Source organism: Microcaecilia unicolor, chromosome 2 (genome assembly GCF_901765095.1).
Source record: "Microcaecilia unicolor chromosome 2, aMicUni1.1, whole genome shotgun sequence".
Taxonomy (NCBI): Eukaryota; Metazoa; Chordata; class Amphibia; order Gymnophiona; family Siphonopidae; genus Microcaecilia; species Microcaecilia unicolor.
In genome coordinates this window covers 207,609,454-207,630,113 of record NC_044032.1, presented here as the reverse complement: position 1 = coordinate 207,630,113, position 20,660 = coordinate 207,609,454, and the positions used below count along the sequence as shown (strand labels likewise).

General features: G+C 42.3%; 1 protein-coding gene across 2 annotated transcripts in view; it reads left to right on the top strand.

The window, feature by feature from the left end:
* Positions 1-20,660, top strand: part of SLC28A3 (solute carrier family 28 member 3) — a 141,658-nt gene that overhangs the window by 95,382 nt on the left and 25,616 nt on the right. For both annotated transcript variants that reach the window (XM_030193667.1, XM_030193668.1), the window contains 2 exons: positions 11,074-11,199; positions 19,707-19,837. In XM_030193667.1, coding sequence (XP_030049527.1) covers positions 11,074-11,199; positions 19,707-19,837 — 257 coding nt within the window. The remainder of the gene's footprint in view (positions 1-11,073; positions 11,200-19,706; positions 19,838-20,660) is intronic.

Here is a 20,660-nt window from a genome sequence, read left to right as displayed (position 1 = left end):
TACAGGTCTTTATCTGCCGTCACTTACTATGTTACTATGTTATGTTTTCTACATTAGCTTTGCCATGTGTATGCTCTAACTGCAGTAATATTTTCTTGCATTTTTTGAGGAGGTTTGAAAGGGGCAGAAAGTGGGAATTCCTGCACTAACCAGTTTGTGCACTGCATTACCGCACAGTAACTGGTGAGTGCATGGATAACACAGGAGCCCTTACTGCCTACAAAATAAGTGCTCCCACAGTAATTTTTTAAATGGCCAAGTGCTAATGGCAACGTTAATGTATGAGTATTATTATTATTATTATTATTATTATTATTATTATGAGTTGCCAAACATGCCCACAATTTAGTATATAGTCTTTTACACAGCAATTAATTATACTTAAAGCTCACACTAAAGGTAAATTGCTGCTATAATAAATCAAAACAACATTCACATAGAAAGGTATCTTCGGACCATCAGAGGTAGTACTCCGCTACTATACAGTGGTGCAGTAGTAATTTCCACCTTTCTCATCATCAGTCCATTTTTTTAAAGAAAATATTTAAATAACACTTCAAAAATTCTTAGAAAGTGGTTTCAGGGGAGTTAAAATCCAAACATGATTTGTGTGGGGCTAAACACCGACAGGTGCTTCGCTTCAGCTTTTTCAAGGCAAGGCTCTGCAATAAAAAGAGCCAATGAAGAATTTCAAACTATTCAAAGAAATATATATCAATCATCATGATAGTCGTGTACCTTTAAGTCTCCAGACTGAGTACTTAGTTCACCCCTTACATCAACATGGCCGTGGCATTTAAATAAGCTTGTTATAACTGCTGTGGTCACATGGCATACACCAACCAATAACAGGATCTTTTTAGATTAAAGACAGCCATTCAATTTCTTTGTTGAGCCCACTCAACCAAATTTAATTTAAAAATCCAGTTCTCTTCCTTATAATTGAGAATCTGTTCATGGTTGCCACCTTCCCACCCACTGACTACTGAATCAATAATTCTCCATCGCAAATCAGTTAATGAATGGCCCGACAATAGCCAATGTTTTGCCAGTGGTTCATCTTCAACATGAGTAAATATTTTTGATTTGTGTTCTGTTAAACGAATCTTCACAGGTCTGCTGCTCCTACTCTATTGCAAAGGCACTTTATGATGTAAATTACGTTTTGTGTAGTGTAACATTAGTGTATGGCCATTAATGAAAAAAAATGAAATTGAGGTTTTTAAGGCCATGGTAAAAATGGCCTTAGCCCGTGCGAATGACCAGCGTAACACACTAAGGCTAATTTTTACTGCAGCTTAGTAAAAGGACCCTGAGGTTTGTTTGGTTGGTTTTTGAGTTCATACCATGGGGCACATAGCTACAAATGACTAATGTGGACCTACTTGCCTTGGCAGCTATCCTGGCACTAGAAATATCAGCAGATAACTATCTTGCTAGTCACACAGACACAAGGAGAGACACTGGCTGCACATACTGTAACAGGACAATATTTATTCACGCCTACCCTAGCTGAGATAATACTCAAGCACCTTTCTGACTTCACGTGCAACTTTCTTTACATTAGTCCCCCTATTTTCTAACCCCTGTTGCTCTATCTTATCTGTCTATATGTTCCATCGTTGCTTACACCCTATGCTGTTTATGTTTTACTGTGTATCGTTTGACATTGTAAGTACCATACTATGCCATACTTGTATTGAATATTGTTACTACTGTAACAGTCTATTGCTTATGTTTGACTTATTCTTGCTGTATACCATCTTCAGTGAATTCACTGAAAAAGGTGGTAAATAAATCCTAATAAATAAGGGGTCCTTTCACAAAGGCACGCTAGCATTTTTAGCCTGCACTAAAAATAAGCATGCGCTAAATGCTAGAGAAGCCCATAAAAATTATTTATTTTGATATTATTTATGGAAAAAATTGATTGCTGAAGAATGAAGTTTGGGACACTATACGTATACTATATCTACACTTTAGTCCCCACACATATATATATACTACATTGGTCTATTCATTTGAAAATACATTCCTATGGGCATTTCTAGTGTTTAGCGCTCGCAAATCCTTAGCATGTGCTAAAAACACTAGCGTGCCTTGTAAAAGGCCCCCTCAATACATAAAACATCTGGCTTTAAGCCAGACATAACATTCAATGGCACTACCTGGTAACCTGCTCCTGAATATCATGTTGGGACCTGGTCGGCAGGAGTGAACTGGGCAGGAGCCAATATGTATACTCCTGTATTCAAATATAATAAAGTCAGTGTACCCTATAAACACCCAGTGTAATTACATTGTGTCTTTACTAGTTTGATTAAAAGAAGATAAATCTTAGAAGCTAGGATTGTTAGTCCAAAAAAGATATCGCCTACAACTTGTTTATTGACCTTTGTTTGTTGACCCAGTATCCAAGAAGACTAACACAATGACCACAATTCATTCCTTACCCCATGAGCACATAATTTGCAAGACATTCCTCACCTCTTTTGCTCCAGCTATAGAGATCAATATACCATGCTGACCAAATAGTGCAAACATCTAAAAAATCAAAATACACATTAGATCATTACATACTAAAAAATGATAAAAGAGAACCCACATTTACACATGCATTATGCGTGTAAATGTCTAGAATACTGGCACTTTCACACATACTTGTGCAAATACCCACCTAATTCCCAGCAGGTTGCCTAGGCGCTATTTTATAAATACCCGCTTAACTTGCAGAGCATGCATTTGCAAGAGGGGCATCCTCAGGGGTGAAGCATGGGTGAGACACAGGTGGGGCTCCCACTTATGTAAGTAACTTACAGAATACTGTAAGTTGCATGCATTCCTACCACATGTAGGAGGAGCCTGCACTTAAACCAGATGTATGGCTGGTGTAACTGCGAGTGCCTAAATATTAGCAAACTGATACGGCTTATGCTTGTATTTTATAAAAGAACCTGGATGCCCAGGTTTTGTTATAGAAAGGCTCCAAGCATGCAGCTAAATGAAAGTGCCCAGTTATACAATTGCCTCTTTAACACTCAGTGGGTAAAATTCTATATATGGCACCAAACGTTAGGCGCTTCTTCTGCGCTGAATTCTTAGCATGAAAAAGCTTTCTAATAGATGTGAGGTGCCAAAATGGGGCATAAATGGCAGTTCCACATGAGAACACATTTATGTGCCCAGTTCTGGAATAGCGTGTAAGTGTTCTGCATGGTGAAAAGGGCATGTGGCCATGGGAGGGGCATGAGCGGGTCAGGGATGTTCCCTTAAAATGCATACAGTGTTATAGAATTTGGGGGAATCCACGCCTATCTTGCACTCTAGGATTTACACCTGGTTTCAGTTGGTGAAACTCCTCATGCCCAAAGCTAAGTGCCAATCCCAGCACTATGCGCTGTTCAATAAAGGGCACTGATCATGTTACTCCACTATTGAAAGTAGCCCATTGGCTCCCCCTGCCCCATCATATTATCTATAACATTTTACTCCTGGTCTTTAAAATCCATCTGTCTCTTATCTTTCTTGCATGTTAACCCCAAATTCAAATACAAGAACATTGCAATCATCTTTTCAAAATTTACTGATAGTACCATCTTTTCGAGAGATAATCCATCAACACATCAGTAAGGCAATCTTCTCAGTTCAGGATCCTGAACATTGAAACAAGCTACCCCAGTCTCTTCGGCAACAGACAAAACTTCGGCAACAAAACTTTAATTGATCTTAAAATATTCCTTTTCTCTGATGCGTACTACTAATCCTGCTAATGCAATCCATGGAGAAAGAGCCAGTTGGATTCAGCAGACCAGTTTCAGTCCTCCTTTCATATCCCCCTCTGTTCTATCTTATATAAAATTGTAGTTCTACCCCATCCCTTCCTTCCATACTTTACTATTTTCTTTCTTTTCTTTAATTATTAGAGTGTAAGTTGCCTAGACATGCTTTTTGATGGGCGGGATAATAAATCCTGAAATAAACTTAAGTACATAAGTATTGCCATACTGGGACAGACCAAAGGTCCATGAAGCCCAGCATCTTGTCTCCAACAGTGGCCATTCCAGGTCACATGTACCTGGCAAGATTCCAAAAAAGTATAATACATTTTACGCTGCTTATCCTATAAGTACTAACTGTTAAATAATTGTAAACCGTCACTCTGTCCCGTGAAACAAAATAACAATTCCGATTGGCACTCCCCCTTGATAAAGTGAATACAAAACGGGGACCTGTCGGGGTTTAAGAGCGCACCAACCTGCCTAAGATAAGTGCAGTGTGCATTAATCAATATATTGAGAATTTTGTGCAAGTCACTTCTTTGTTAGTACAATTAGGATGGTGGAGGCTGAGTCAATGATTAAGATATGAACACGTACAATTGATTCACCTGTTGAGTGAAAGAAATATTATCGTGTATTACATATGAGACTCTTCCTCACCTTAGTTAAATAGCCCTTAGGATTATTATATTTGCATCCATACACTCTGTGTACATTTTTTGTTATCCTATAAGTAAGCAGTGGATTTTCCCCAAGTCCATTTTAATAATGGTCTATGGACTTTTCCTTTAGGAAGCCATCCAAACCTTTTTTAAACCCCACTAAGCTAACTGCTTTTACTACATTCTCTGGCAACAAATTCCAGAGTTTAATTACATGTTGAGTGAAGAAAAATTTTCTACAATTCGTTTTAAATGTACTAGTTTGTAACTGCATTGCATGCCCCCTAGTCCTAGTATTTTTGGAAACAAGCGATTCACGTCTACCCATTCCACTCCACTCATTATTTTACAGACCTCTATCATATCTCCCCTCAGCTGTCTTTTCTCCAAGCTGAAGAGCCCTAGCCGCTTCAGCCTTGTAGGGAAGTTGTCCAATCCCCTTTATCATTTTTGTCGCCCTTCTCTGTACCTTTACTAATTCTACTATATCTTTTTTGAGATGCGGCGACCAGAATTGAACACAATATTCGAGGTGTGGTCACACCATGGAGTGATACAAGGGCAATATAACATCCTCATTTTTGTTCTCCATCCCTTTTTGTAATAATACCTAACATTCTATTTGCTTTCTTAGCCACCACTGCACACTGAGCAGAGGGTTTCAATGTATAATCAACGACGACTTCTAGATCCCTTTCTTGGTCGGTGACTCCTCTTGTGGAATCTTGCATTACGTAGCTATAATTCGGGTTCCTCTTTCCCACATGCATCACTTTGCACTTGCTCACATTAAATGTCATCTGCCATTTAGACGCCCAGTCCCCCAGTCTCGTAAGTTCCTCTTGTAATCTTTCACAATCCTCTTGCGATTTAACAACTTTGAATAACTTTGTGTCATCAGCAAATGTAATTACCTCACTAGTTACTCCCATCTCTAAATAATTTATAAATATGTTAAAAAGCAGCGGCCCCATCACAGACCCCTGGGGAACCCCACTATCCACCCTTGATTATAGAATACCATTCAGTACTGATTTCCTCGGTGCCATATCTTGAGCACTATTTGTAGAATTTCCCCCAGTAAGTGTATTCCATACTAAATAGCAAGTGTGGGTACTTTCCATGGGGTAACTTTCTAGCGGAAAGTATGTATATATTTTTTCCTAATAAAACTGGTGTGATTCACATGCATATCTACTGCACAATTAAAGAAGCCTGCTATGAATTACCCTCCCTGAGGCAATTTTCAAAACAATTTATGCAGGTAGAAAACAATTTACTCATGTAAATTGGCTGTCTGAAAATTTCTCACCCAGTGTGTAGGTTAAAGTAAACTCACTGATCCACAATATGCATGCTTTTGCTCACGTTTTGGGAATATGCTCTCAGGAGCTGGATTAGGACAAGGATTTTAGATTTTCAGAAGCATGTGCATTGCAGTCAAAAATAATACCCATACTAAAAGGAGGTGCAAATTTATTTAGATACCTTTTTCTTAGGCATGATCTTCTGGTTTGAAAATTACCCCTAAGTTTGCAGGTGGAAAGTCTGAGATCAGCAAGTGTTAGCCTTATGATCATGCATTTTAAACATCCTTGCAGTGCCAGCCTTATGGGGGAGAAGGAAAACAGGGAGAGAAATAGCACAGGCATCCACCACCATGCTCTGCCAATTCAGTTCTCACCTCGGATGTTGAAATCTGGAAAATCTCACCAATCATGCTTCTCTGCCTGTCTGGCTCTGCTCATTCTATTGCCATCCCCAAATTCAGGCACCCTGGTTGACTGCCTAACCTGCGTATTTTCGAAGGAGAAGGGCGGCCATCTTCTGACACAAATCGGGAGATGGCCGACCTTCTCCTAAATCCAGCCATATCGGTATAATCGAAAGCCGATTTTGGCCGGCTTCAACTGCTTTCCGTCGCAGGACTGGCCAAAGTTCAAGGGGGCGTGTTGGCAGGGTACCGAAGGTGGGACAGGGTGTGGTTAAGAGATGGCCGGCCTCGACCGATAATGGAAAAAAGAAGGACGGCCCTGACGAGCATTTGGCCAGCTTTACGTGGTCCCTTTTTATTCACAACCAAAACTGTGCCCAAACTGACCAGATGACCACCGGAGGGAATCGGGGATCACCTTCCCTCCCCCAGTGGTCACCAACCGCCCTCCCACCCCAAAAAAAATTAAAACACATTTTTTTGCCAGCCTCTATGCCAGTCTCAAATGTCATACCCAGCTCCATCACAGCACTATGCAGGTCCCTGGAGCAGTTTTAGTGGGTACTGCAGTGCACTTCAGGCAGGCGGACCCAGGCCCATACCCCCCTACCTGTTACACTTGTGGTGGTAAATGGGAGCCCTCCAAAACCCACCCGAAACCCACTGTACCCACACCTAGGTGCCCCCTTTCATCCCTAAGGGCTCTGGTAATGTTGTGCAGTTGTGGGGAGTGGGTTTTGGGGGTGTTGGGGGGCTCAGCACCCAAGGTAAGGGAGCTATGCACCTGGGATCATTTTGTGAAGTCCACTGCAGTGCCCCCTAGGGTGCCCGGTTGGTGTCCTGGCATGTCAGGGGGACCAGTGCACTACAAATACTGGCTCCTCCCATGACCAAATGACTTGGATTTGGCTGGGTTTGAGATGGCCGCCATTAGTTTCCATTATCGGCGAAAACCAATGGCGGCCATCTCTAACGCCGGCGATCTCTAAGGGCAGCCCAAATGTTGAGATTTGGCCAGCCCTGACCATATTATCAAAACGAAAGATGGCCAGCCATCTTGTTTCGATAATACAGTCAGGTACACCGCTTAACGGGGCCGTCATTAGAGATGGCCTCCCCCATTCGATTATGCCCCTCTAACTCACCTTGCTATAGGGCTGGCCCTGTTTAAGGGAAAACTTTCAAAATAGTCTGCACACTTGCAAGCATATTTTTCCTTTTGAAAAATGCATCTGGTTGCAGGTGGTCCATAGATTTTGCTTCTGCTTTTTGAAGGGTTCATATTTGACTGAGAAATAGAATATATACAGTGGGGGAAATAAGTATTTGATCCCTTGCTGATTTTGTAAGTTTGCCCACTGACAAAGACATGAGCAGCCCATAATTGAAGGGTAGGTTATTGGTAACAGTGAGAGATAGCACATCACAAATTAAATCCGGAAAATCACATTGTGGAAAGTATATGAATTTATTTGCATTCTGCAGAGGGAAATAAGTATTTGATCCCCCACCAACCAGTAAGAGATCTGGCCCCTACAGACCAGGTAGATGCTCCAAATCAACTCGTTACCTGCATGACAGACAGCTGTCGGCAATGGTCACCTGTATGAAAGACACCTGTCCACAGACTCAGTGAATCAGTCAGAATCTAACCTCTACAAATGGCCAAGAGCAAGGAGCTGTCTAAGGATGTCAGGGACAAGATCATACACCTGCACAAGGCTGGAATGGGCTACAAAACCATCAGTAAGACGCTGGGCGAGAAGGAGACAACTGTTGGTGCCATAGTAAGAAAATGGAAGAAGTACAAAATGACTGTCAATCGACAAAGATCTGGGGCTCCACGCAAAATCTCACCTCGTGGGGTATCCTTGATCATGAGGAAGGTTAGAAATCAGCCTACAACTACAAGGGGGGAACTTGTCAATGATCTCAAGGCAGCTGGGACCACTGTCACCACGAAAACCATTGGTAACACATTACGACATAACGGATTGCAATCCTGCAGTGCCCGCAAGGTCCCCCTGCTCCGGAAGGCACATGTGACGGCCCGTCTGAAGTTTGCCAGTGAACACCTGGATGATGCCGAGAGTGATTGGGAGAAGGTGCTGTGGTCAGATGAGACAAAAATTGAGCTCTTTGGCATGAACTCAACTCGCCATGTTTGGAGGAAGAGAAATGCTGCCTATGACCCAAAGAACACCGTCCCCACTGTCAAGCATGGAGGTGGAAATGTTATGTTTTGGGGGTGTTTCTCTGCTAAGGGCACAGGACTACTTCACCGCATCAATGGGAGAATGGATGGGGCCATGTACCGTACAATTCTGAGTGACAACCTCCTTTCCTCCGCCAGGGCCTTAAAAATGGGTCGTGGCTGGGTCTTCCAGCACGACAATGACCCAAAACATACAGCCAAGGCAACAAAGGAGTGGCTCAGGAAGAAGCACATTAGGGTCATGGAGTGGCCTAGCCAGTCACCAGACCTTAATCCCATTGAAAACTTATGGAGGGAGCTGAAGCTGCGAGTTGCCAAGCGACAGCCCAGAACTCTTAATGATTTAGAGATGATCTGCAAAGAGGAGTGGACCAAAATTCCTCCTGACATGTGTGCAAACCTCATCATCAACTACAGAAGACGTCTGACCGCTGTGCTTGCCAACAAGGGTTTTGCCACCAAGTATTAGGTCTTGCTTGCCAGAGGGATTAAATACTTATTTCCCTCTGCAGAATGCAAATAAATTCATATACTTTCCACAATGTGATTTTCCGGATTTAATTTGTGATGTGCTATCTCTCACTGTTACCAATAACCTACCCTTCAATTATGGGCTGCTCATGTCTTTGTCAGTGGGCAAACTTACAAAATCAGCAAGGGATCAAATACTTATTTCCCCCACTGTACACTTTAAAATGCAATGCACTTGCCTTATTTCTGTTCCATGGAGGCCCATGCATACTTTTAGCCAGTGCGTTTTTTTCTAGCAAAAAAGGTGCCGGTACTCAAATGCTAGGCCACCCTTCATGGGCGAGGTGATCACTGAGGTACCCACCCCACAATAGCCAGGCCCCTTGCAACCAGTCACAGAATCTATGACGAGACAGAATTGGTGTGTAGAGCCTGAGCTCTTTCATTAAAACTTGGGGACTATGGGTCAATTTTAGTACACAATGGAAAAGGTGCCGGTACTCAGTACCTCCAAGTACCCCCTCAAAAAAAGCCCTGCTTTTAGCCAAGATAAAGGTGAGAAATTTTCAGACAGCCTTTTTACCTGAGTACAACAATATTTACCTGGGTGAGTGACTTTTGAAAAATACCCTCTTCAATATATTCATAGCTCATACTGCTTTCTCCATGGCTCAAAGTGGGGCAAGTAAGATTTCCTTCAATATCTTTTCATTTGATTAAAGTTTGCTATTATTCAGCCACCTGAAGAGACCCTGCGCCAGAATTAAATAAATAAGAGCTCATTTACTGGGTCAAAACTAGGAATGTTCGCTGGTCTGGATAATGGCATATGAAGTGATTCCAATTTCATCTGAGCCACATTGAGTCAGAGTAAATGCAACTTGTTCAGTCTAGAGCAAATCAAATTCAGTAAGCAACTATTCCTCTATTGCTTCTGATAGAATTCAAACTGAATGTGACCCAACTGTTTATTTTATTTATTAGGATTTATTTACCGTCTTTTTGAAAAAATTCACTTGATGCAGTGTACGGTAAGAATAAATCAAATATAAGCAAATTACAGCAGTAAAAATATTCAAATAACAATACAAAGTATGGCATAGTATACTACTTATAATGTTAACACAATATGTAATAGAACATTTTCATAGACAGTGTAGGGTATAAGCAAAGATGGAACATATAGATAGGTAAGAGAGTAAGAGGAGTTAGAAAATAAGGTGACTAATTTAAAGAAAATTGTACATGAAATCAGAGAGATGATTAAATGTTATCTCAGCTAGGGTATGAGTGGATAAACATGTCCTTGTGTGTGTGTGTGTGTGTGTGTGTGTGAGACTAAGAAGTTAGTTACTTCTTCCATTAAAGGCCTGGTTGAAGAGCCAAGCTTTCACCTGCTTCCTGAAATAGAGATAGTCTTGTTGTAGGCAGAGCCTTTTAGGGAGAGCATTCCAGAGTGTGAAGGCTACTCCAGAGAAGGCTTGCTTGTGGGTGTCACATCATGTAATGTCTTTTGGAGAGGGTGTGGTTAGGGATACCCCTTGGGAGGACCTTAGGGTTGCCACCTAGATCTATATTCACCCAACAGGGTTAATCCAGTCCTAGCCTTACCCCATTGCATGCAGGGACTTCTGGTTCTGATTTCCCCATTGGATTCCCTAAGAAAAGCAAGGCTACAAGTCCCTGTATGTATTGAGGTATGCCAGGACTGGATCAATCCTGTCGGGTGAATCTGGATCTAGTCACCTAACTTACTACTACTACTTATAATTTCTATAGCGCTACTAGACGTACGCAGCGCTGTACACTTGAACATGAAAAGATAGTCCTTGCTCGACAGAGCTTACAATCTAATTCATCAATGATCATGAAACTTACTATGTCATTCATGATATGGTATCAAAGTCGCCAATGTAACTGCAAAAAATAAAATAAAGTGATTCTTATTTCTTAACCGCCCTTCTGAATCATGTAATGCATTCTAGTCCGCTTAAATTCAAATTTCATTTCTATTTCCTCGTATCTAAAATCTAGGAGAACTATGAAGCATTACTAATGAATAGGGGGTACGTTATTACCGTGGGCTACCATTAAGATGGGTTATTTTACTACACATTGAAAACTTTCCCCCATAAACTGTTCCAAAGGAAAATAATGTACAACAAACGTGTGGATGTTTTGTATTGGGAAAAGCCTCATTATGGTTTACTGGAATATTCTTCTTAATTTCAGACAGAATCTCCACTTTTGGTTCGTCCATACCTTGACAGCCTTACAATCTCTGAACTCCATGCAATCATGACCGCAGGCTTTTCTACCATTGCTGGAAGTGTTCTAGGAGCATATATTTCCTTTGGGGTAAGAAGCAATTGCAACACTTTTCATTTAGTGAAATATATATCTATGAGACCCTTTTACTAGCATATGCTAAGCAGTTATCTCATGAATTAGCATGTTGTAACTTGTAGTGCACAGCCATGGTAACCATTACCACACTGGCATTACAGTTATTGCTCACAAATTCATGCATTAATTGCATACCATGTTTACGAGGCAGTAAATGAGTATGTTATGGTGCAGGGAATGGAAAAACAAACTTACAAGGAATGGAAAAAAAGTTGCATTGCAGTTAACACACAGTACTTAATCACACACTGTCGCTTGCACCACTTGGCTGGTTGGCCATCATAGTCTGCTCTACACATGCCAATCTCTCTCAGAGGCCATCTTCCTCCTGCTTGTACCCTAGGCCTCTTTTCCAGAGCTTGTTCTTCACTTCCTGGTGTCATCTTCTGTTTTGGTTGCCTAGTATGCTCCAGATCCTAATTCGTATTCAGGGTTCACCTCCTGAGACAAAAAATCAGCGTTAGCAAAGTCTTGGCTCACCTGATATCTCACTAAATAGCTAAAGGGTTGGAGGCTAAGGAACCAGCGCATGATACACACATTTGAGTCTTTATGTCGAGCCATCCACTGAAGGGGTTGATGGTCGGTAAACAGCAGGAAGTGTTTCCCCAACAAATAATATTGGAATGTTTCCAGGACCCACTTCACAGCTAGAGCCTCCTTCTAAATCAACGCATAATTCTTCTTTCACAGGAACAACACCTGCCTAATGTATGCCACTTGGTGCTCTTCCCCATCTACTTCCTGGGCCAGAACATCCCCAAGTCTAACTTCTGGTGCATCGGTCTGCACAAAGAAAGGCCGGTTGAAGTCTGGACTGACCAGTCTGGGCTCTGAGCAAATATCCATCTTCAGGGTTTGGAAGGCAACATCTAGCTCTTCGGTCCAGTGTATCCTTTCTGGAGCCTTCTTCTGTAGGAGGCGGGTTACTGGTTCTGCTTTCTCAGCGAACCCTGGAATAAACCAGCAGTAATAACCAACAAGGATGAGGAAGGCTCGTACTTGTTTCTTTGTCTGGGGTACTGGAAACTGGGTGATTGCCTCAGCCTTCCAGATCTGGGGTCTCACTTGTCCTTTCTTGACCTGAGATACTGGACTTCCTGTCCTCCCAAGAAGCATTTTATAGGATTCGCTGTTAGCCCAGTGGTCTGTAGACTATCCAGTACTGCTTCTACCTGAATGAGATGGATTCTCCAATCCTTACTGTAGATGACAATGTCTTCTAAGTAAGCAGCCACGTTGTCCATGCGGTTTAAGTAGGTGGTCCACGAGGTGCTGGAAGGTAGCTAAAGCACCATGAAGGCCAAATGGCAACACTGTGAACTGGAACAAACACTGAGGCATGGAAATAACTGTCTTCTCCTTGGCAGCTGAGGTGAAGGACACCTGCCAATATCCCTTGGTCAGGTCCAATGTCAAAATGAACTGGGCTCCTCCCAGTTGCTCAATGAGTTTGTCTACCCTCAGGACTGGATAGGTCTCTAATTTGGAGACAGCATTCATCTTCCAGAAATCAAAACAAAACCGGATACTCCCATCTGGCTTTGGCACCAGCAAAATGGGAAATGATCAATTACTGGTCGACTCCTCGATGACACCCAGTTCCAGCATTTCAGCAACCTCCTTTGCCACAGCCTACTGCCGGGTTTCTGGAATCCGATAGGGGCATTGCTGGACTATCACTGCTGGCTCAGTGAAAATGTCCCAGCTCGGTGAAAATATTATGAGTTACAAGATGTGTCCGGCCTGGAACTCCAAAGAACACATCTTGATTCTGGCATACCAACTGCTCTAGGTTGGCCTTCTGCAAGATGGAGATCTGGTCTCAAAATGGAACTTGCAAGGGCCAGGCCTCTGTCAGGACCTCTGGCCCAAAGTCATCTCTTTGGACCAGTGCTGCAGTCATGGGAACCCACTTCTCCATCAAATTAACATGGAAGATCTTCGCCTTGTACTACTACTACTACTGCTACTACTTATCATTTCTATGGTGCTACTAGATGTATGCAGCGCTGTACAGTTTAACATGAAGAGACAGCCTCTTCTTAACAGAGTTTACAATCTAATCAGGACAGACAACCAGGACAAATAAGAGATAAGGGAATTACTAAGGTGGGAATGATGATACTCATCTCTTCTATTATTCTGGTATACTTAACTTTTACCCTCTCTAACAATATTCTGTATTCCTATTACTATGTAAGCCGCATTGAGCCTGCTTTGAGTGGGAAAGCGCGGGATAAAAATATAATAATAATAATAATAATAATAAAACAGACATTGGTACTGAACCAGTGAATAGGGGTTAGGAGTTAAAAGCAGCATCAAAAATGTGGACTTTAGCTGAGATTTGAAGACGGCCAGAGATGGAGCTTGACATACTGGCTCTGGAAGTCTATTCCAGGCATACTGTGCAGAAAGATAAAAGGAACGGAGTCTGGAGTTAGCAGTGGAGGAGAAGGGTACAGATAAGAGAGATTTACCCAATGAACGGAGTTCCCGGGGAGGAGTGTAGGGAGAGATAAGAGTGGAGAGGTACTGAGGAGCTGAAGTTGCACATCAATAAGAGGAGTTTGAACTGTATGGGGAAACAGATAGGGAGCCAATGAAGTGACTTGAGAAGAGGGCTAATATGAGCACAGCAACTCTGACGGAATATATATCGTGCAGCAGAACTTTGAACAGATTGAAGGGGAGAAAGATGGCTTAGTGGGAGACCTGAAGGAAGCAAGTTGCAATAGTCTAAGTGAAAGGTGATGAGAGTGTGGATAAGGGTTTTGGTAGTGTGCTCAGAAAGGAAAGGACAAATTTTGGTGATATTATAGAGAAAGAAACAACAGGTTTTAGCAGTCTGTTGAATTTGTGCCGAGAAAGAGAGAGAGGAGTCAAAGATGACCCCAAGGTTAGGAGCTGATGAGACAGGGAGGATGAGAGTGTTATCCACAGAAATAGAGAATAGGGGAGAGGAAATGTTGGTTTAGGGAGAAAGATAAGAAGCTCATGTTTAGTTTCAGATGGTGGTGAGACATCCAGACAGCAATGTCAGACAGGCAGGCTGAGACTTGGGCCTTGATTCCTGCTGAAATTTCTGGTGTGGAGAGGTAGATCTGGGAGTCATTAGCATAAAGGTGATACTTTAAAGCATGGGAGGAGATCAGAGAACGAAGGGAAGAAGTATATATGGAAAAAAGAAGAGGTCCCAAGATAGAGCCCTGATGTACACCAACTGATAGTGGCATAGAAGTGGAGGAGGATTTACCAGAGTATACACTAAACATGTGATGGGAGAGATAAGAAGAAAACCAAGAAAGAACAGAGCCCTGAAATCCAAGTGAGGACAGAGTATCAATGAGTAGGCGGTGAACAACCATGTCAAAAGCAGCAGATAGAGCAAGAAGGATAAGGATAGAATAGAGACCTTTGGTTTTGGCCAGAAACAGGTCATTGGAGACTTTAGCAAGCACTTTTTCAGTTGAATGAAGAGGGCAAAAGGGATCAAGAATAGCTTGAGATGAAAGAAAGTCCAGACAACGGCAGTGAACAGCACGTTCAAGTATCTTGGATAGGAATGGAGGAGGGAGATGGGGCAATAGTTGGAAGGACAGGTAGGGTCCAGTGAAGGTTTTTTGAGGAGTGATGTAACTACGGCATGTTTTAAGGCAACAGGAACAGTCACAGTGGAAGACTGAGGATATAACAGATAGAAGAGATGACAATAGGAGAGATAGTGCTAAGTAGATGGGTGAGAATAGGATCAGATGAACAGGTAGTTAGTTTCGAGGAGGAAAGAAAATGTGCAGTTTCCTCTTCAGTGATTTTTGGAAAAGGAAGAAAAGGAGGCAGGGGTTGAAGGAGGGTTGAGAGGATGGACTGAGGAAAGGAGAAGTGGAGGTGACTTAGATAAGAATTCGAGGTTAATCTTGTGAACCTTATCATGAAAGTACTCAGCCAGAGTCTGGGGAGAAAGTGAAAGGGGAGATTGAGGTGAAGGCAATTTGAGTTCAGTGTGGCAAATAGATGTCCAGGGTTTGAGCCAAGAGAGTTTGTCAACTGGATGTAGTAGTCCTGTTTGGCAAGTGAAACAGCAGATTCAAAGGAAGTCAGCAAGAATTTGAAATGTATGAAGTCAGCATGGGCATGGGATTTCAGCCAAAGGCATTCGGCAGATCGAGCACAGGAATGTTGGTAGCAAATTCTAGAGGTCAACCAAGGCTGGGGTTTGGTACGCCTTACAGATCGTGGAATGTGAGGAATGAGAGTATCCAGAGCAGAGGAGAGAATAGTATTATAGGAAGAGACATCCTCATTGACAGACTTGGATAACATAGTGGTTGAGAAGAGGTTTGAAACACTGGAGGACAGAGTAAAAGGTCAGTAGCCTGAAGATTCCTAAATGTATTGTTGGAGATTAGTCAGGACTGGGGTGGAGGATGTTTAAGTGTGAAAGTTATCAGATGATGGTCAGAGAGGAGAAGAGCTGAGGCACAGAAACTGGAGAGTGACCAGTTGGAAAGGAAGATAAGGTCAAGACAATGGCCATTCTGGTGAGTAGGGGTAGTGGAGTACAGTTGAAGACTGAAAGAGGATGTTAAAGCAAGAAACTGAGAAACAAAAGAGTCAGAGGGATCATTAGCATGAACGTTAAAATCCCCAGGAATGAGGGAAGGAGATGAAGGTTCAAGAAAGGACAGCCAGGAGTCAAAACCAGTGAGAAGGAAGAAAGGGACTTATCAGGGGATCGATAAATGATGGCTACTCAAAGAGGTAGAGGAGTGAATAGATGGATGGAGTGGACTTCGAAGGAAGATAAACAGTGAGACTGAGGTGGAAAGAGGTTGAAATCTACAAAAGGGTGAGAGTAATAGCCCAACACCACCTCCGCAGGCAACCAATCGAGGAGTTTGGGAGAAAAGGTAATCTTCATGACACAGGGCCACAGCTGAAGCAGAGTCTTCAGGGCAAAGCTAAGTCTCAGGTAGGGCAAGCAGATGGAGAGTATGAGAGATAAAGAGGTCATGGATGTAGGAACGTTTCTTGCAGTCAGAGCAGGCATCCCACAGAGCACATGAGAAAGGCAGATAAGAAGGGGAGGGGAGAGGAGAGGAGAGGAACAGAAATTAAATTGGAGACATCATGGTGTGACCTGCACGAATAAGATGAGAGCTGATGTATAGGGCCAGGATTGGGAGAGCAGAAGGAGCAAGAGAGTACGGAGAAGAGTAGAAGAGGCATGATTATAGCGATGAAGGTGAGATGTACTCAGACAGAATGGAGATGATTGAATGAAAGGAAGGAAAAATTGAATGTTGAGAGCTGAGAAGAAGGGAAAAAACAAAAGGGATGGTGAGATGTTGAAAACAGAAGGTTGCAATGTATTCCTGCGGTATACAATGGTTTCAGATGGAGAAAGAGATTGGGAAGGGACAGTGCCAAGAAGAGAAACTGTACTGGAGCCATAATAAATAGCAGAGAACAAAGGCCCTGAGTGGATTGGGGTGGACCTGGGAGTCACCCCAGAGAAGGCTGTGAGGATATGCAGTTGGTGGAGCGAGGATCCTGAGTGGATCGGGGTGGACCTGGGAGTCACCCCACAGAAGTCTGTGAGGATATGCAGATGGGCTGCAAGTTCTCCACAGCACCTGGAAGGCAGCTAGAGGAAGTGCTAAGCACCTGGAGCAAAGGCCCTGAAGGGATCAGGGTGGATCTTAGAGTTACCCCGGAGAAGTCTGTGAGGATATGCAGATGAGTTGCAAGTCCTCCACAGCACCTGGATGGCAGCTGTGGAAGCGCTAAGCACCTGGAGTAAAGGCCCTGAGTGGATCGGGATGGCCCAGAGAGTCACCCCGGAGAAGGCTGTGAGGATATGCAGATTGTCAGTTAGCCTAACTGAGGTTTAGGGCCTACTCTGTGTCAGCCTGAAACCTCTGGGAGAGCAGCTCTGACATTCTCCCTCCTCTCTGCTCTCCTAGTCTGATCCCTGGGAAAAACAGAATGTCTCCTAACACCTGTGATTCCAAGCAAGAAAACAAACCAGAACCAATGCTCAGGAAAAACAATATAAACAAACCACTGTCTCCATAAACTGTGTGTTCACAGGAATTCACACTACCTTTGTGAATCAGGAGACATAGGATCAAAGCAAACCAAATTATATTACAGGCCAGGTGTGTGGGAAAAGAAGTCAGTTATTTAAACCCAGAGAGAGACAAAGGAGAGACACCAGACACACAGATACATACACACACACACACGCGCACATACACGCACACACAGGTGTTAGGAGACACACACCTTCGGACATACATCCGCCATTCCACCCTCATCCACCTGCTCAGCATAGACATTCACTCACTGACTCACTGGTAGACATCGGGTAGACTCTGAGACACCAAGAAGCAGTGCTGTATTATCTTTCAGTGCTGAAAGCCTATTTCTAAATAAAATATCTTTTGCCAAGCCACCTTGGTGTATTGTATTATTGTGCTACAAAACCCACTTCCCCTAAGAAGTGGACCTGGGACCAAAAGGAAGGAATCCAGAGAACCAGACCAAGCCAAGGGCTGACATTTGACCTCTGGGGGCTATAACTAGCACAGATGACTGTAAGTCCTCCACAGCACCTGGAAGGCAGCTGGTGGAAGCGCTAGGCACCTGGAGCGAAAGCTCTGAGTAGATCGGGGTGGACCTGGGAGTCACTCCGGAGAAGGCTGTGAGGATATGCAGAGGAGCTGCAAGTCCTCCACAGCACCAGTCCTCGTCTGGTTGGACCACCTTATAATTATCAGGTCCTGTCTTTTCCACAACTTTATAAGAACCTTGCCAATTGCATAATAGTTTACTCTCTGAGGAGAGTAAGAGGACTAAGACTCTATCCCCTGGCTGGAAGGTTCTCTGTACTGCTTTCTGATTGTAGGCTTGGGCTTGACCTGCTTGAACCAAGTGGGAGTGCGCCAAAAAGAGTATACATATGCTAGAGGTGTCCAAACATTGAAAAAAATAGGTGCAGAAAATATGGACTGGAGAACTAGAAAAGGACCTAGATAGTGAAGTGAAACAGATGATAAAGGTGGCTAAATGGTGAGAGACGTAGATGTAAGAGGAAGATGAAAAACAGAAGAAGACTACGTACTGAAAATAGCAGAACAAGTGAAGGAAGTGAGCTATGGCTATGAGAGCTGATTAATAAAACACCGAGTGGAGCTGAAACATATATTGGAGGTGGCATCCAAATGGTGAAAGACGTGAACTGTAAAGTGGAAATAGAATGACGGAAAAAACGTACATATATAGGAGGTGGCAGGCCCAGTACAAAACATGAACTATGGCTGTGAGAGAAGGTTAATAAAACATCAAATAGAGCTGAACATATGTTGGAGGTGGCATCCAAATGGTGAAAGACGTGAACTGTAAAGTGGAAATAGAACGACGGAAAAAACGTACATATAGTCTTGTTAATGAGCCACATGGATAATCTAATCGAATCCTTTGAGAATATACAGCAAATGAAGTTCAACTGAAGTAGGAAACGGTTAAGATTTGAAAATGATAAAAGACCAGAAAAAATTTGAACAAAATGAATATTGTTGTAGATGATTAATATTGAGATTGTTGTTTTCCCAGAGTTCCGGGTATGACTTCTAATGTTTTTTTTCCTCTGAAATGATTCACTCTTAATATATTAATTCAAAAGGAGTGAAGCCTGTGAAACTGGGATTACTTTAATCAGCGGGAATTGGATTGGAGATTCAAGGGTTTGTATTGTTAAACAATTTCTGGTTTTAAAAGGGAAAAAAAATGCAATCAGGTGTATTACTCTCACTAATATTGGACAATAAGAATGTTTCCAATGAAATTGATGGACTATGCACCGTTATGGTCTTGAAGAAACCAACCAGATGATCAATGTGGAATAATGATTTAGATAAATAATAACTGGGGATAATCGGGTTAATACCACGTTTTCTTTGTTTGCTGTTGCTTAAATTGATCTCCTTGTCTTGTTTCACTCTCCCTACTTATTTTGTGGTCTAAGAAAGAGAAAGATTGTATAAAATCTATTTATCTTGTTGAGATTGTTTTCTTCTAATATTGTTTTAATGTACAATCATCTCTGTTTTACTGTTTTGCAAGTGATCCTTGTAAAATGAAAAAATTATAAATAAATGATTGAAAAAAAAAAACGTACATATATAGGAGGTGGCAGACCCAGTACAAAACATGAACTATGACTGTGAGAGAAGGTTAATAAAACACCAGATAGAGCTGAACATATGCTGGAGGTGGCACACAAACTTGTCGTAAGCTCAAACAGTCTAGTGTGAATTGTGAAGAAAAGGTGTATCCCCAACTAAAAAATGGATGTTGTGTAAAACACTGGTTATAGATTATTATCCTTATGGTCTCAAAGACACAGCACAGTGTATTAACTAAATTTTCTTTCCTTTTTTCTGGAAATCCAGGTTTCAGCCACCCACTTATTGACTGCTTCTGTAATGTCAGCTCCTGCATCATTAGCTATGGCAAAATTATTTTGGCCCGAAACACGTGCCTCCAAAGTAAATCTAAAGAGTGGCATGGAGATTGAGAAAGGGTAAGTTGATGGTGATATAACAAAAGTATAACAGCTGCCCCTAATACCAGAATAAAAAGCAGATTATTTAATAGTAATGTGTACTATGCCCTCAAAACATCATTAAAAGGCTATGAAACAGCATTAGCTAATAGTACAGGTGCATGTTAGCAATTAATTCAGTATTTTAAAAATGCCCTTTTGAGGATGGGGCTGGGTGGGGAAAGGGCTGGAACTGTGCCCTAAAGTTAATATAAAGTTAGAACTCAAACTGTTAACACAGGCAATGTACCTTAAGAGGTGTAGCTAACTACATCACACATTATCATGACAAGGTTCACAAGATTAACCTTAAGTTCTCAACCAAGTCATCTCCACCTCTCCAACCCCCAGTTCATTTTGTCAACCCTCTTTCAACCCCTTCATCTTTTTCTTCCTTTTCTGAAATCACTGAAGAGGAACTGCACATTTTCTTTCCTCCTCCAAACTGACTACCTGTTCCTCTGATCTATTCCCACCCATCTACTCAGCACTATAGCTCCTTCTGTCATACCTTCTATCCTCAATCTTTGAATTTTCACTGCAACTGTTCCTGATACCTTCAAACATGCTGTAGTTACACCACTTCTCAAAAACCCTTCATTGGACCCTACCTGTTCTTCCAACTATCGCAATCAAAAAAGGAGAACGTGGAGGCTTTTTCCTGTTTGCTTGTGGCTTCCAACTATCGCCCCCATCTCCCTCCTCCCTTTCTTATCCAAGCTACTTGAACATGCTGTTCCCTGTCATTGTCTTGACATTCTTTCATCTCAAGCTATTCTTAATCCACTTCAATCTGGCTTCC